This window comes from Solea senegalensis, linkage group LG20, assembly GCF_019176455.1.
Source record: "Solea senegalensis isolate Sse05_10M linkage group LG20, IFAPA_SoseM_1, whole genome shotgun sequence".
NCBI classification, from domain to species: Eukaryota; Metazoa; Chordata; class Actinopteri; order Pleuronectiformes; family Soleidae; genus Solea; species Solea senegalensis.
This window is the reverse complement of record NC_058039.1, coordinates 6,494,102-6,511,862: the sequence shown is the minus strand read 5'-3', so window position 1 is coordinate 6,511,862 and position 17,761 is coordinate 6,494,102. Positions and strand designations below refer to the sequence as shown.

At 44.1% G+C, this 17,761-nt stretch overlaps 1 protein-coding gene across 4 annotated transcripts in view; it reads right to left on the bottom strand.

Moving 5' to 3' along the window:
* ash1l (ash1 (absent, small, or homeotic)-like (Drosophila)) overlaps nt 1-17,495 on the bottom strand; it is a 29,469-nt gene extending 11,974 nt beyond the window's left edge. Inside the window, exons 1-12 of one of the 4 annotated variants that reach the window (XM_044053335.1) lie at nt 17,219-17,495; nt 16,176-16,259; nt 12,610-13,402; nt 7,475-11,894; nt 4,376-5,051; nt 4,031-4,204; nt 3,816-3,910; nt 3,308-3,381; nt 3,131-3,176; nt 2,188-2,296; nt 1,805-2,011; nt 1,553-1,699 (exon numbers count right to left, since the gene is read on the bottom strand). In XM_044053335.1, the coding sequence (XP_043909270.1) occupies nt 1,553-1,699; nt 1,805-2,011; nt 2,188-2,296; nt 3,131-3,176; nt 3,308-3,381; nt 3,816-3,910; nt 4,031-4,204; nt 4,376-5,051; nt 7,475-11,894; nt 12,610-13,215 (6,554 nt within the window). In that variant the 5' untranslated portion in view covers nt 13,216-13,402; nt 16,176-16,259; nt 17,219-17,495. The other 3 variants (XM_044053338.1, XM_044053336.1, XM_044053337.1) reach the window with 3 other exon arrangements.
* Nucleotides 17,496-17,761: the final 266 nt, after the last annotated feature.

The window sequence follows — 17,761 nt, the reverse complement described above, 5'->3', positions numbered from 1 at the left end:
TAAGAAGTGATTCACTGCCGGTGCCTGTATCTTAAAAGAGACCGAAGAGCCTTGCATGAAAAAGAGCACATGTTAATTACATACATTTCATTAAGTAAAACTTCATGTTTAAATATTGCTGTTAGAAAGAGGAGGAATGGACTGTCCTGATTTAGTTTGCTCGAATTGGCAATCAACATGTTGTAATCTCTTTTTCTCCTTTCTAAACAAAGTAGGGCTCTGGGTTTTTCTCCATTCTTCTAAGAATAAAGTGCACTACTCTATGGCAGCCAATTCTTTCTATAGGGATAAAAAGCTGGTTCAGCGCGTTGTCTTCAGGCACTACAGCTGTATCTAAGGCCCGACTGCATGTAATCTCTCTTCTATTACAAGATGGATGACTCGTCAGGCTTTGTGCTGAAAATCTCCTCCGTCCTTGTGGAGTTTTTCAGCCCAGCCACTGTACATTATAAACACCCATACACATGCACATACTAGTGCCCTAGATTATGAGCTGGTCTATGCTAGAGGGCAGAGGATACAGTTTGATAGCTAACTCACTCAAGGTTGGTCTTTAGCAGTCCATAATCAAATCCTCTGCAGGGAAACAAGGTGCAGACCCCCCCCCATACACATGAGAAACCAGGGAGTTTTCACATGGTAAATTCAGGCACAGAGATGCCTAGTCTTTGGCCAAGTCTCTGATTGCCATGGATTTAGCCATGCTGTGAGAGCAATCCACCAGGAAACTAGTGAATTGGCATGTGCAAGACCATTTAGGTTTCTGAGCATGGGCATTGTGATTTAGGTAATCTCAAAACCTTATTAATAAAGTTAGGGTTTTCTGGCAATGCTTTTTCATTTACAATTAAGTGCACCTGCTGCATGTGTCCCTTATTTTGTGTGTGTGCGTGTGCGTGTGTGTGAGTGTCAGACACCACAACTAAGACAAGATATTTCCTAGCATCCACTGTGACTACTTAACTGTATCCAAGGATAAAGTGGTTTAGCAAAAATCTTCTTAACATTATTTCTGCTACGATGAGAAAATCATGGATGGCCTACTTGGATTCAATATGGACCATTCCGCAAAAATATTATTCCAATAGTGAATATCCTTCCGGTCTGTTGTGATACTTTCAACTCCATTTACCTCATACACATAGAGTAAGAAATAACCCATCTCATCCAAATCATCAAGCACAAACAGAAAGCAATTAAGTGAAACTATTAGCGTAATGGGCTAGTTTATTTTCCACTCCGTTAATCTTAAGCGACAGAAGCTTTAAAAAAACAAAATAGAGAATGATCAAGCTGGATCTTTCTCCAGTCAAGCTTCTTCCTCTCTCATCTCACAACAATCCAGGAAGAATCACAGCTTTCTGTGTCTTTACCTTACTCTGAGCACTGATCTACCTACCATTCCTTAAATGCTAAAACCTATTCTTAGAGAACTTTTAATGAAATTACTATTTTTGTATTTACAGTACATATTGCACATATGTTTTCATTTGAAATCAAAGCTAGACAATTATCAACATGTAACAAGCACACTTGCTGAAATGATACCCACCACTTCTGCATTTCACAGTTGGGTTCACAGCTGTGGTTTATGAAGCGTGCTTCATTGCCCATTCGATAGCTGTCAATAACCATGCCACTATCCAAGTTCAGACAATACTGGCCACTGTGGGCGAAGTATTGCTCCATCATACGGCTCCTAAATTGAAGTAGGAAGAAAGTAGTGGAAGATTAATAAACAGGTTTGTGCGTGATGATATGTTGACATCCTCATCAACCATTCAACCGGAATCTTATATCTCACCTGAACTCCTGCTCGCTTACAACCTCTCCCAGGTATTCGATGATAAACTGTCCAGAGCGGAGAGTTTCCTTGGTGCGGATTCCCCAGCCTTTACCCTCAGTACGGAATCGCTCCAGACACTGCACCCACTCATGTCTCTGGATATGTTGGTTGTCACACTTATCAGCACATGGACAGGTACTGGGAGAGCACTCAGCATAGCTCATCCTGGAAAAAAGCCAGTTAAATAAATTTCAAACTTTTTTGTGACACAATTTAAACCCCTCCAAATCCATGTGCTTTTTTGATGACCAAACAACTTTCCAGCAGCATTATATCAAAAATAAATAAGACTGAATCGGAGTGGTGGTTTTCTGAAACAATGGGCAATAATGCGTCCTTACCTGTTCAGGCATTCATCGAGACAGCCCTTTTCAGGTGAGCACTCAGAGGGTCTGCAGCTGCATGTCGTTGTTTCATAACCAGAGAGAGGCTTCACATCCACATAGACATCTGCAATACAAACAGGGGATAGTTGTGTCACATTTTAAGACCCAGTGACAGAGTAGGATGGAATAAACACTACCTGAACATGAAATCACTGACAACAGCAGGAAGCGCCAACAACTTTTTTTCTTTTCTTTTACAAAAAAACGTTACATTGGTTTTATGTTAAAACATAGAATCAATAGTCATGGCCTGACTCAATTTCTGGTATTATTTGCTAAAAACACAAGTCTGTCAACCTGATCAGGTTTGAGTGTGGCTCTCTTTGTATTTACAATTTTATCCATGGAGGAGAACATGCGCCCAGAGTGCACAGATGTCCCCTGGCACAGATATTTATGAGCCAGCTTTTAGATATCTGTGGTTACTTGCTGCACCCCAGACTCAGCTTGCTGTCTGCAGAGAGAGAAATCTCCTTCCTGTAGGCTTGCTGTCGCTGCTGAAGCTGCCTTTGCCAGAGTCACTCGGTTTGAACAGGTACCTCTTGTGCACAGACACTGTCTTATGATCGGAAACCTTTAGGAGAGCTCTCTGCTGGATCCTAAAGGGTACTACTTCAAATGACCGACAATATCGCAGCATGAATTTCAAACAGGTCTTTACAGCTCAAACGTGAACCTTAGACCCCAGATTTCAAGTAATATTGAATTTTGAATCAAAAGTGACAGCCCTAGTAACTAATTACATGAATAACAGTAAAAGCAACCATGGCAACCAGTGAAGCAAACATCCCTGTGTCTCATATATTAACATACTCACTTTTTTGCCAACTTAAATAATCAGACTACCAGCTACATATACAGTATTGGCAAGATTATTAGATCAAAGTCAGATACTCACTTGATCTGATCTTTTTATAAAGGGGGACATCGGGCCTCTTGTGAAGCTGAAACACAATAACAGATGAGTGAATACAAAATGGCTTGATAACAGAAAAAAAATAACTATTTAAACTCCCTATCAGTCTTTTTTATGCTTAAATCCTCAAACCATTTATTGCTCATTGCAATTACTCACCTGATCATGTTTCCAAAGCCATAAGATGTCGTAAGGCAACTGGAAATCAATGCGCTTCATTCTCAGGTACTTCCCTGTAAAACAAAGAAAAAAGTTATTTTTGACTCCACAGTGTGTATGTAAATAAGACGTTTGGCCTTATGACAAAAATGTTGTCAACTTATCATGGCTGAAAATAAAGTAAACCAATAAAATAAATAAATGTTTATTGGTTGATTATTCCTGTCTTTTTACTTTTGTACATCTTATTTAATACTTTACACTACAAATTTGTTTTAATTCATCCTATTGTGTTCTATTTTATTCTCTGTCCTTAAACTGCAGCAACATGTGAATTTCCCCAGTGTGGGATCAATAAAGTCTAATCTAATCAAATCTAATCAACTAGTAAAAAGATATTTCCTGGTTTTACTCAAAAGTTTATTCAGCTGACTGAAAAAAAAGACTGGTGTATAAATGATAGTCATTACATGTCGTGCAAATAATGTTTACACAGTATGACACTCACCAACATGTATAGGAGCTGGAAACAATCCATAATCGTGTTCCCCTGGTATGTATTCCAGCTTCTCTTTCTTTAGCTGAAGAAGCTGACTCCTGGGACTACATGGTGAGAAGAAAGAGTAAAACGTGAGCCTTCGAGACAAAATGTGTATGATGTGTTTGTGTCTAAATCAAAACAAGAATCACAGATTGCCGTTTTCAGATATTTTTGGCACTCACTCTTCAGTCTTGTACACATCTGAGTATAGCCCCGCCTTCTGGAACTTCTTTTTTGGGGGCCTGGCTGCTCTTTTCTCCCGTTGGCTGGTTATGGGAATGGGTGGAGCTTGTTCCCTGGAGACAGTGCTTGGGCGTTCTGGGGAGCAGTGGCCATCTGGCTTGCTTTCCATTGAGCTAAAAATAGAAACATGTCTTGGTTTCTAGTGATGTTTGGATTTAATAAAAGTTCCTATGTATACAACACTGAATCCTAACATTAGCTCTTACTGTGAATCATTGCTTGTATCCCACAGCTGACAATTGTGGGCTATAAAGGTTATCATGCAACAGTGATGATTTGCTTACCCGCGAAAGTGCTGGAGCTCCTCCTGAGTAAGCCAGCTTCTCCCTGTGCCAGTTCTGGACCTTGCCACCAGGTTCCCCAGGTTCTCCTCTCTTTCTGGCAGTTGCTCCACAGGCTCCTCTACATCCCTGTCCTCTTCTCCTACTTCTTCTTCCTCCTCTTCCTCATCGCCATCTCTCTCCCAGTGCTTCCTCTTCTGTCCTTTTCTATGCTGTCCCTGGACAACTGACTCGATAGCATCTGTCACAGTATCCCCCTCCCACCCCATGACCCCTGCAGGCCGCTCCACCCCTCTGTCCTTGTGCCAGGTCGGATTCAACTCAACAACAGGGGGTGGTGATGGCGGTGGAGAGGGTAAGGGGTGTTTCCTGGGACGCCCGGGGCCCCTCTTCTTCACCACATTGTTTCCTGTACGGGCCTGTCTCTGCAGTTTCTTGGCACGTAAGATTTTGTTGACGTGGTGCAGGCTGTGTTTGGATGGCTGTGCCCGATGGGAGTGGTGGGGCAGGGAGGCATCCAGGCAACAGTCCTGAGAGGGAGAGAGGCAGGATGAGGAGGCAGAGCCATGGGAGTGAAAGAGAGAAGGCTGGTGATGGTGCTGCTGCCGGTGGTGCAGGGATCCCTCCGATGCTTCAGGGGTCGGGAGGGCAACACCTCTTGACTTAATACTTGATGACCCTGGACAGAGACACAACAAATTAATACATAGTTACATAGCAACTGCTGAGACCATATGCACTCAGAAAACTGTAATTCTGTCCCATGACTATGTCTCAACCAAGCTGCCTCGGGTCAACAGTAAGATATATTTTTCATCACAATCAACAAAATATCATTATAGTCATACTTGGAGCATCTATTTAATTTGTCTAAGCTGTTCCTTCATACCATTTAATTCTCAAACATCTCAGATTTCATTTTTCCTTCATTTACATTATTATGAAACTAATAATTCATCATTGTTTTCCATTGTTCCCTTTCCATTTTCTATCTATTATGGTTGTCGTTGCTCTATTATGGTTGTCGTTGATCAGACACTAGAGAACAATTTTAATGATGGCAAGATTCCATCATTAAAATTGTTCTCCTGCGTCTGATCATCCTGACCTTCGTCCTACTTCCTCCTCCGCCTGGTCTTAAAAAAAACATTCTTTGTTGTACTTATGTATGTTGTTGTATTGTATGTACATAGTTTTTCTTTTGTTGACTTAGAAATTACCTATTTAAACCATCTCTTTATGCTAAATCTTATCCTTGACCTCCCTGGTAGTCCCTGTTCGTCCTCTGCTTTCATATGCACCCATTTACCTCCAAACATTACCCACATGCCCTGTATCCCATCCCACATTTAGCCGACTCCATTTTTATGCATGTGACTGCTGGGTGACCACTCTAATCCAGGATTACACTGTCTTCCTTTAAACTGCCTCATTTGGCATCTTACTGCTTCCCATCTCCCTTAATGGCATGCACATAAACATAAAGTGACACTCTTGAAAGCCTGTACAATGCTCATACATACAAAACATATACGTTTTAGTGCATATGTGCAGCTGATGGCAAAACCATTGAGGTACAGCGACACCAGCTCAACCTAGGTGCTGGTTATACTTAAGGGTAGAGCAAGCCCTCACATTGTGGACCTTTTAGGTAAATGTCTACTAAATATAGCATGTTAACAAAACACTCCACCCCTGCAGTAAGATGAGCTCTGGCAGAAATGCTATATCAGCTGTGGCCTACTGTGGCCTTCCTTAGTCACTATGTATGTTTGTCTTTCTTTTCTTTTTTGCAAGGCCTGTAACCACTAGTAAGAGCTACCAAATGTCAAATAGTGTATGCACAGGGGATGTCACAGTGTTGTTCAAAGAGACTTTTTTTTCCACAATACCACTTACTACTTTCTATGTTCAAATGGTGAAAAGCCACTATGGCTACATAGCCAGATCTGATAATTTTCCAGTGTTGTTCGAACCACAACTGAGGTATTGATGGTTTCAGTGGTTAACTCTACTCTATTTCTCAACACTGTGAAGGATTTTCTGATGACATTAAGATTCACTGCAACAACATCAAGCAAGATTTGATAGTTCTCTTGTTGTGCCATCTGATGGGCAAGAGTTATTGCTCTAATGCATATTCCTCGAATCAGTGGTGGATTTAAGTCAGGGGGTTTCCAATGCATTGCTCGCAAGCTAACATTAGCTCCCAGTCCCTGTTCATTTAGTTCACCAAAGGTTTCAATAATCAAACAAACTCAGAGGTGCCCACCCCTTCTAATACTAAATGACGATTTGTCAATTAGTTTAGCTTGATGAGTGAGTGGTGTTGTGAGATGGGCAGCAACAATGACCATGACAACTGCTCATACCAACAAGAGGCCAAAAACCTTTGGCCGAACAACAAACTATTTTCACAAAGAATGGGAAACGAGTTTTGTTTCACAAGCGTAAACAAGTGCGTGCCAAATCAAAGTTCAGAACAAGACTGTCCTAAGTGGATACACCTCTCTTGTTGACTCCATGCAGTGCCAGTCATCTCACTTATAGAAAATACCCAGTATAGATCATATATGCAGCTGTACATACCTTGACATGTGAGCAAATAATAAAATAATGAAAACCGAATAAGCCATATTATCAGTGCATTTGTAAATGCATTGTTTTGTTTTGACAGCAATAATATTTTAATTTAATAGTGCCATTAAGCTCATCAGACATCAACCAGTCATGTTCAACCACAGAATTATTGATACAAATACATCTGAACTACCTTTCAAAAATTACTTTAATGTAAAACTGACATTCATAATGTGAGATTTAATTTGGGTCAATGGAGTTTCCTCCACTGAATAACTCAAGTTCAGATGCTTTTAAAGCAGCATTAATGATACAATTATCAATTTGTTGTATAAAATAATAAAAAATAAATGCAAATAATTCCATACTGCTGTTCTATACTTTGGTTGATGAAGGTTTTCATAATTTTAAAACAGCTCTGCAAATGCTGTTAACAATGAATTGGTTTATCGATGACTGCTCACTGTTAAAACTTATTTATACAAATAACTGTGTTAATTAACTAAACAAAATGGGACTTACCCAACTCTCTCCTCTCTGCTGATGTTGAGTGGTCTTTACCAATTGGTCGGTCCCCACGGGAAAAGCTGGAGCTCTCTGGTACTAGGTCAGTCTTTCTGTTCTTTCCCCCCTTCAGCGTAGTGCGGGTGAGAGCAGAGGCAAAGAGATTTGTAAGGTTTGGAGAATCATGGGCTCCAGGTTGTGCATCCTCTGTGGGCGTGAGAGGCTCATCCTCCTCCTCACTGTCTGAGCAGTCGGCTGGGTCTTCGGCCCGTCCATCTGAGAAGGGACCCTGGCCAGGCATTACATGACTCCGTGAAAGCTTAGAGTAGTCTGCCTCAGAGTTGCCCATCCTGAACCAGGACTCTACTGGGTGGTGGCCTTTTGAGCTGCTACCCACTGTAAGCCTGGAGGGTCCTAGACAGGACAGTGAGCTCTCTTTCCGCTTGTACCTCTCTGCAGATGAGGTTGAGGAGGAAGAAGGGGAGTTAGCAGACGTGGCACCAGTTTGCTTGCTGGCACTGGTGCTGGGGGGGTCTCGTCCATAGCGGCATCTCTGTAAAGACTCAGCCATTCCCAAACTGTTAACCCTCTCTCCTTTTCCTGAAGCTCCATTGTCGGATATCCCTGCATTAGACCGGCTCCCTGATCCACTTCTTGCTCCTTCCTCCCTGTCCTCCTCAGCACAGCGCTCCCTGTGTTTGTGTCTGTGTTTGTGTTTATGATGCCAGTTGAAGGATAGCTCAGAGGACATGGGTGGGTACAGGACGGGGGACCTTCCTCCCCCAAGGAAATCCTGCCGAAGTAGCTTATGTTTCTTCTTGTGAAATTTCGAGGGGTTCAGCAAAAGATGTGAAGGGTGGTGATGATGCATGTAAGATGTGGGAGGAGGAGGGGGGAAAGACGGTGAGTGGTGAGAATGATGTGATGGGGCTGTGTGCTGTGACTGGTGGTGTGGGTGGGGATAGAGAGCACTGGCTGTAGGATAGCCTCTATAATAACCTAAACCAAGGGGACCGGAGGAATAAGGAACGGTGTACGAGGGATGGTAAAATCCTCCACTGGACAGTGGGAAACCAAGTCCAGGTACAAAGGGAACCTCAGACATGGACTCTCTCAGTTTTGGAGGCCGTCCCCGTTTCTTCTTCATGTCTGGTTTACGAACATAGTGCAAAGGGTCACAGGAGTATGCGGGATGGGAGTAGTAGCTGCCAAAGTTAACTCTAAAGATTGTAGGCAGGAGGTCCCTGTGGACATAATGATGTGGAGGAGGGCCACCTGTGCCTCCTATGCCAGCATTGGCCCTGCTCCCTACCCCTGGGACTCTACTCGTTCCAGCACCTATGCCTATTCCACTACTGAGCCGATGCCCTGTAGTACGGTGTGCTATCCGTATTTCACTCAATCTCAAAACAATGTCATCCAGCTCAACAAGAAAGTCTGGGTCATGCCGGCGGGAGCGTAGTTGCAGGTACTTCTTCTTGCGTTTCCTTTTCTGTCTCTTTAACTTATCATAGCCAGGACATCCATGACTGCGGCGTTTACACTTGTGCTTATGTTTCTCCTTATGTCCCATTAAGGAGGAGGCAGGGGCTGCCGGATGAGGTCTCCGGGGATCAGGTGGTGACCTTGTCCCATGAGGTGATGGCGAGGGAGAGGGATGTTCCATAAGCACAGCAGAGTGTCGCCGCCTGCCTCTAGAATTAAGACCTACCCCTGGACCCATTGCTGAACCAATGACACCAGACATTAATAATCCACTGCCCATCCCAGGTGGCATCCCAATTCCACCCAGGCCACCAGCCCCTCCAGCTTTCTCACCACGGTCAGAAGTGCTGTTATTATCTGTTCCTATACCACTGTCACTGGGCACTGTCTCCTCACTGTGTGACTCACTGACTGGTGACGGAGTGGCTTCTTTGAGCTCACTGAGGGGGGCAGGGGAGGTGGGATGAAGTGGCCGGGGAGGGGAAAGCTTATGATAATGGTAGTGCTGCCTGTAATGTTGGTGGTGATGATGGTATCCACGACAAGAAGACTTTTTCTGGGAAGCTGCTGTAACCATAGATGATGAAGAGCCCAGTCCTGTATTGCGAGAATTAGGGGCTGAAAAAGTTGGGGGAGGGAAAGAGAATGTGTTGTGGCTATTATGGGAGTTAGAATAGTGAGTATGATTTGCAAAGTGCACTGAGCCAGGCTCAACAAAGCTGGCATCACTGATGGGACTGTGGCCTCCACTAGACTGAGAAAGGGAGGGCGAGGGAAACACTTCTGAAGAGGAGAGATGGAGCTGTTGCTGGGACTGTTGATGGTGATGAAGAGGGGAAGTGGTGTTGGGGGAAAGAAAGGGTTCTGGTGGTGGTGTTGACGCCATGGAATTACCCACTGCTTTTGGTTTACGGCCTCTCCTTTTACCCATATATATTGTGCCCTTTTTACTAACATTTATTTGTGGCCCAAGCTTCCCCCCAAAAGAAGCCGCCAGGGAGGACAACGATGGAGTGCTTGATTCCACAGGGCCAGCCATCCCACTAGTAGCAAGTTTGGGGGTGTCCTCTGGTCGTGGGCCTAAAAGAATTTGACTGAGAATGCGTTTCCGTTTCATACTTTTCATCTTATTGATCTTACCTATGATGGTTTTCATAATAAGCTGCCCATTTCCCTTATTGTGGAAACGTTTGTCTCCCATATCTCCAGCCTCTGGAGCCAATGTAGGAGGTTGACCCTCCTGGGGTAAGGTAGGGGGAAGGCGCTTGGGACGTCCACGTTTTCTAGGCATAGGTTTAGGAGGGTTGAAATCTACCTCTGGGTGAAGAACAGGTGGGTCCTGCTCTTCTTTAGACTTTAGTAATGATGAAAAGACCTTGGAAGGGGCCAGCTTGTTAGGAGGGTGCCCATGGCCTGGAGCGTCAAGACGTGGCATTTTGGACTTTGGCCTTCCCCTTTTCTTAGGTTGTGATGGGAAAAGCTGTGACACTGGAGTTTGTGGCACAGGATTTGGTTTGACCTTATTTGGGTTGGGAGGCCGTCCCACTGGTCTTTTAACTGGTGGCAACTGTGTTTCAGAGCTTGAAGATAAAGACATAGTTGTTGTGACCTGGTCAAAAGGACTATCCTGGCATGTTCTCTGACTCTGTGTTTTGTTCAAAAAACGTGTCCAGTGGGGTTTCCTCCCCCTGCGTTTTTTAAGGGGTTTGCTGTCCTGCTCTGAAGGAGAGTCTAGGGATGAATCTGGAGAGTCATCTCTGAGGGGCGTCTGTGAGCCACTTTCTTCACCATCTGGCTCTGGTGGGGAAGGTGCCCTTTGTCTAAGAGACTCAGGGGGACTGATAGTTCTAACATATCTGTTACTCTCCCAGTTTGGACTGCACTTGTTTGGACTTGAGCTCTTTCCCCTCTCAACTCGCAATGACTTAGTATTAGTCCCCTTGTCTTTCCCTTCAGGGTTTCCTGTTCCTGTTGGTGGAGGGCCTTTTGTTAAGTCTCTGGGACTGTCCCTGTCCTGCTCCCTATCACTTGCACTGCTTTCTTCTGCCAGGGTGGGACTCTCACGTGCATGGTGTCCTTGTGACGGAACAGGGGAACCCAGGTGACTCACTGCACTCACTGTCCTCTGCTCAGCTGAGCTGATGTTGGAGGATGTTATTGGACAAGATGGCAAGGACGTGGTTTGAGGTTGGCAGTGAGAAGGACGCGACTGTGGCTTAGAAATGCTGCTGATGTTGTTTTCGTTGTTGCTATCCTTCGACATGGGTGACAGGTGGTTACTGCCATAATTGAGTGCTGGGCTGCTGCTGCGACTACTGCTGTTACTGCTATTCATATTGATGCTGCTACTTGCTTTCCCAGCCCCATCTGTGTCCTCCTTCCTCAGTGGTGTCAAGCCGGGTAAATTTTCCATAACACTGTCTTTATTCCTAGAACCATAAGGCCGACCAGGTGGTCGTGATACAGGAGGTGGCGGAGAAAGGTGGACCATTCTTGAGTATGTGTTCCTATTGGCCATAGCCCTGTCTCGCTGCTTAGCTGTGGGGGCCATAAAGCCTGAGCTTGGGAGAGGAGGAGTGGGGTCAATCTTTGTGGGTTTTGCTGGCTTTGGGGTCTTTGATGGTGGACATGTCGCTATAAGTTGTGCTAACTTCTCAGTGACTGTGGGTGCTCCCCAGTTTTGCACAGCCTTGTCCTTGTCTCTTTGACTTTCAGTGCTGTAGGTGTATTGATGTGTTTTAACACTGTCAAAGCTGGGTTCTTTTGATGCAGGTAGTGGTGGAGAAGGTGAGGATGTCCGGGGATTGAGTTGTGGAGTTGCTGCTTTCTTCCCAGAGGAATGCGTTTTACTGTCTGGTGGAGGTCGGTGAAGGTTAAGAGGTCTCTCAGATGTGGCGGCTGCTGCTTTTGTGTCTGGCTTTGTGTCAGACTTGCAGTCTATCTTTGATGGACCCTGCAAAATACACACATATATATATATAAAAAAACAACACAAGATGGCCAGTGATTAATGAAAACATTTAGGTGGTAACTGATGAAGAATTACATTTATGAAATACAATTACACAGATGCACTTGCAGTCTCTAAACACTAGATATATAGTCAAGTCTCACTTAATCTGTGAGATCAGATAAACATTGCATATTATAGTAGCACGCAAAATAGATTTCTTTAACCCAACAAAAATTCTACTTATTGTTGACATTTTACGTGCAATGCTACTTTCAGGGCAAACCTGAAGGGGCTGCCCTGAGGGGGGAGGGGCTGTTACGCTCAACTAACATTTAATCGGGGTCAGACTGGGGACAGAGAGGGTAAGCTGGATAGAAGGGTCAAGTGGGGGGGGACATGGGCATGCAGAGACAGTGGATAGATGCCACAGACGGAAGGAGACCAGGGGGGCAATGCTTGATGAATAGAGACAGGCCAACAGAGAACACAAAGAATACTAGAGAACAATTTATGTTCTGCTCTTCATCTGTGCAATAACATGGTGATTACTTGGGTAACCTAGTTGTGGGCCACTATGTTACCAATAATGGAGAACATTCAAAGAAAGTAATGTAAATAAACATTAATAATACATTGGTTAACATGCTGACTGTCAATAATAGGTGATCTATTGTTGAATAAAAGTACATTAATTTACTATGTTCTCCCTCCTCACCCTTTTTGATGGAGCACTCCCATTTACTTGGGAGGATGACATGGTAGTAGTGCTGGCAGGAGGAGGAGCAGGAGGAGGTGGTGTAGGAGCTTTCGCAGAGGGGGTTGATGATGATGGGGGTGGTCGGTTGACACTGGGACTCTTTTCCCTCTCTTTTTCCCTGCCATGTGAAGGACTCTGACTTTGACTGCCTGGCCCATCACTTGTTGTTGCTGCACGGTTTCCACGAGCCCCGCCTCCACCACGCCCTGTGTGCCGCACAGTGGCCCTGAAGGCTGGCCGGCACACATAATTCTCCAGGATTTTAGGTGGCTTCTTCATACGCTTTGCTTGAAGACCAATCTTAAGTTTGACATTGCCTTCAGACAGGCTGCTTTCTTTGATGGAGAAATGTGACTGGTCGCCACCAGCACCTCCTGGACCACCTGTGCCTGCTCCTCCAGTACCAGCTGAGACAGTGGCAGCTCCATCCTTCTCTCTATCTCTCTTCTTTTCATCCTCATCCTCTTTTCTTCCACCTCCTCCCTCCTTTTCTCGTTCTCCAGTTGGTGCACCTGAGATAAGAGGGGGAGGAGTTGCAGTTCCCCCTTGCATCTTCTGATCCATCACAACTTTAGGGAGTGTACAAGTTTGCACGGGAGGGAAGGTTGGGGATACCAGGTAGAGATCTTCTCAGGGAATGGGATGGGGGGAGAGGGGAAAGGGGGGAGAGGGGGTAACTGTGAGGATGAAGCTCTTGATTTGAGGTGGCTTCTCTCCCTTGGCTGTCCAGCCCTCTTTCTCCGTCCTTCAACTGTAGGAGGAAGAGCAGGTAAAGCAGGGGGGAGAGAGGGAAAGAAAGGATGGAGCAGACAAAAAAGACCACATTAGTCACTCCAACACCCAACATCAACCAAACACTGACAGTTTTAAAAAGTGCCCTACAACTAAGCAGTATGAAATGTCTTCCAATGAGTGATGGTGCAAAGCAGATGGAGGGCAACAATTTTTATCATCTATTCGGTTAGAGGCTGTCCTTCATCCTGTCTGGGTGAATTTTTATGGTGTGTTTGTCCTCACAGCCTTTAACAATCTGTGACCTATTTACACAGCCAAGGCTCATCTACCTGAGAAATGTAACCATAGGCTTAAGGACTCGAGGAGATACTCTCAGAAATGCAAATCCCAGCATATACAGAGTCAATAGTTATTATCACAGTCCCATCATTCAATCATTTAACCTCCCTCATTAGTTGCAAGGAAAACACGAGATAGAGGTATTCTGCTCATGCCCTGTTAGCAGAGCGGCAACAGAGTGCTGCATGTGTCTTAATTGTGAACCTTAGAGCATAGCCCAATTCAATGAAGTTGTCTACATCTCCCCATGGCCACTGAGTGATTTAATGTGGATTCACCCCCGAGCAGGTGCTTTCTCTGTGTGGAGTCATTTGGAGGCAATTCAGAACTGTGACTTCAGCACATTGGGCCCTCTGGGAATAGACAGCGAACATGGCCGCCTTTCCCACCCTTTTGCCAGCAGCAAATGAGAGTGAGTGATAGAGCATCAATGTCTTGGCGGTCTCTCCATGCCCTACATTAGCAATGTGCACTAAAGAAGCCACTTAATGGAGCCTCAACATAGTCGTACAAGTTGCCATCATTAAACCACAATAGAAAAAGAAAAAAGGGAATCTACCCTACACAGAGTATTAAGAACACCATATTTGTTTTCTGGTTATGAATGTAGAAAACAGTAGTAGCAATTGTTTTTGTTGAACGACGCAGTAAATGCAGCCCAATTTTTGGAGTCTGGCCTGTACTTCCCCCACACCCTCTTTCTGTGTTTACTTCAATTACTCACTCCATTTCGCCTCAAAACTGCGGACTCCCCCTCACTACACATACCACACTCAAATCACACCTCCCTCCTTTCTGTAACACTCCATCAATCTTTGTGTTCCTTCACTGATTTCTCAAAGTGTTTCCATACACTTCCTCTATTTTGCAAACTCGGAAATCAGTAGTAACAGCACACAAACTCAAGTCACTGTTTTCCTACTTTAATCAAAAACACATTTCACCCACCATCCCCCCTGACTCTGGTCTCTGAGTCCTTTATAAGCAGAGTGACAAATGTTCTCCCCATTCTCTCATACATAACACTTGCAGTGATGCTAGCTGCTTCCGCTGCCTGACAGCAGCTATGCCAAAAATAAGCCACTGTAGCACCAAACATAAGTCTAAAGAAAAGCCTCCTGAAGAGTCAAAACATTCCTCTAAACTAACACCTCTTAATCTAGTCATTTACTGGCACTTAAAATAGGGTGAATCACTTTCTTATTTGTGATTCATAAAACGCAACACTAAAACATAATTTTCACATTTAGCATCACAGTGCTTATTTATTTACTAAGCAGTTACAGTTTCAATGTAGTCATTTCAGCTTTTACAGTCATACTGTAAAATAACAGAATAAAAACACATACTGTTAAAAGTTATGCCTGTCATTTGCTTTTGTTATTACTTCCTGAACAATAACTTACAGAAGAAAGAATGAGACAAGAAAAAACGGGATCAAATGTCAAAAATATGATTCTAATTATCAAAAAAATCAAAGCACTACATTAGGTCAAGAACCTTTAAAAAAAATGGCAGAGCAGGCAGGAACGTAGTAAACAACTTCCCGCGCCCCCTCCCATTTCTTTCCTCCCCTTATTCCCTCCCTCTTCACTTTTGCACACGTTGTTCATAACTGCTGATTTCCCTTTGGCCATAGCAATAGTATCCAACCCACCCACCCCCACATCATTCACATGAGGACTGGCGTCTGCCCTCAGAGATAGGTGTCATTTCCACTGCTTTTACACTATTGGTATTAATACAGAGCCATGCTCAGGGGGAAAGCAGCCAAATTCCTTTACTACTACGATTATTCTCTGTTTTGTTGTGCCGCAGAAACACTATGACACTGACATAAAAGGGCTGGCTACAGGGTTTAAACCTTAAATATTTAAGGGCTGCAGTTAGGGCTTAATTAAATCAGACGAGAATGACAGGTGTCACTCTGACAAGTACCATGCAAACATCCTCAGCATAAAACAGGCCAATGAACGCCAGTGCTGTGCTGTCAAAACTACAAGACGATCTTATTCTAAATGGTATTATTCATTTTCCTCATGTTATATAAAAATCGTGGCTGAATGAACAAACCAAATATCCTGATCTGCTTTCGGTTTTCGATGCAGTCAACACTGCACCTCAAGGGAATAAATAACATACTCTAGCGAACTAATCACCTCACATTTCCAATGCAACTACTAATATTAACTCAGCAGATCCACCGCTATGTACTCAGACTTATAATTACGGGGAACAAACCCTGCCCCAGAGACATGCTCTTTCAAAATTTTGACAGCACAGCACAGATTAACACTACATGTGGTAGAGAAATAATTTCGCATTTAACGATTAAAAACCTGCTCAGGATATAGGGAAAAACGATAACCGTTGGCAATCATCTACCATATCAGTAAATGTCCTCAAATAGAGTGATACAGCTAATTTTCATATTGCATTCAGTGACTCACCTCTGTAATTGTCCAGAAACGGTGTTCACATTATTTAACTCCGTGTCCTCCCTTGTGGCCTCATATTCTCTCATCTTCCAAGTGCTGAATTGTCAAAAAAGGGGATAAAAAAAAAAAGATCAGATGCTTGCTTTTAAAATACACGTCCACGTCTCAACACGAGCTGGAGGAGGCTCAGTCTGAAACTAGTTAGTGTATTCAAGCTACAAATGTTTTCACGTGGGCCAAGAGGGCCATGTAATAACGAGGTCATTATATATTGAATGCAGCCACAAATCTCAATCAGAGATCAATGCACACGCACACAATCTGATTAACCTTGCCACTTCCAAAACACAAAGTTGCGATGCTGTGCAAGCATCGACATCCCAAATGATGGATTTTCACATTAAGCTAGATGATAACAAGTAATGATGTATAATAACATGGCTCTCGAGACAACCATTGTTGCTATGTGCTGTGTTTATTTTTGCAACAACCTAGTAGCGACTATCCGTACTATAATAGACACCCTGTGCTTCGTTTTGTATCAATGGCACTGGCAGCAGCTAACTAGCCATATATCAACCAGCCTGTTTTGAGGACGGTTTAAGCACATTTTAGTGCACACAGAGTTAAAATGTACAGGTTGTAGACAACAAATGAGCAGCAAACGCCCACAGCTTCCACACAATTTGTGAAAACCGAGTGAATATGACACAACCCGGGACAAGTGATGCACATAATCTTACATCTCCGTCACATTCTCGCAAGCACTCGTGTTACTACATCTCAGCTACGGCGGCTAACGATGCACTAGCAAGTCAGCTAAAACGAGAAGAAAAAAAATCCCACCGCGTTGATTCAAGGGCGAACGCACAATAACACGCGCGAACAAAATCACCGTGAATGATATCCCAATTGTATAAAATGACAGATGCAGCGCCGTATAAGATATTAAAAAAACACTAACTGTCAACAAAATGGCGGCTGCGTTGAATCAACAGAGACCCGAAATGGATCTCCCTCCGTTCTTCCTCGGTGTTAAAATCCTTTTTCCTTACAGCAATTAGTATCCGTAAAACCTCCCGTGACGCTCCGAAATCCACTCCGACTTGCCGTTAGCTGGGCCTGGATGTGTCAGCATGGGCCTCTCTCGTTAGTCGGGCCTCCATGTCTGCTCAGCCCGTATCGCTAGTACAGTGTCAGTACAACACGGGCATTATCGGTCCCAGGGAGGGAGGGAGTGAGGAGGAGGCGGAGGGAGGACGAGAGGAGTGCAAATGTCGGTTGTACGCGGTTCCTTGGTCGTTGATTTGAAAGTGTGTGCGTGTTTCGATATTTCTCTATTTTAGGTTTCCGCGGTTAGCTGTGATTTGACGTGGTGGAGGGTGTGTTTTGCTGGTATGCAACAGTCAACTGTCAAAGTGGCGACCACACAGGCTGTCAGCATAACGTTACACTACATAAACAGTGTACCGGAGGGAAAGGGCAACGGAAGAAGCCCTTTAACCCATAAATAAATCATTGTGCTCCATAATGACGTTGTTTTTTTCTCTTCTGTTACAGCAGTGGTCGAGTCCTCGAATCCCCATTCGAAATAAGAA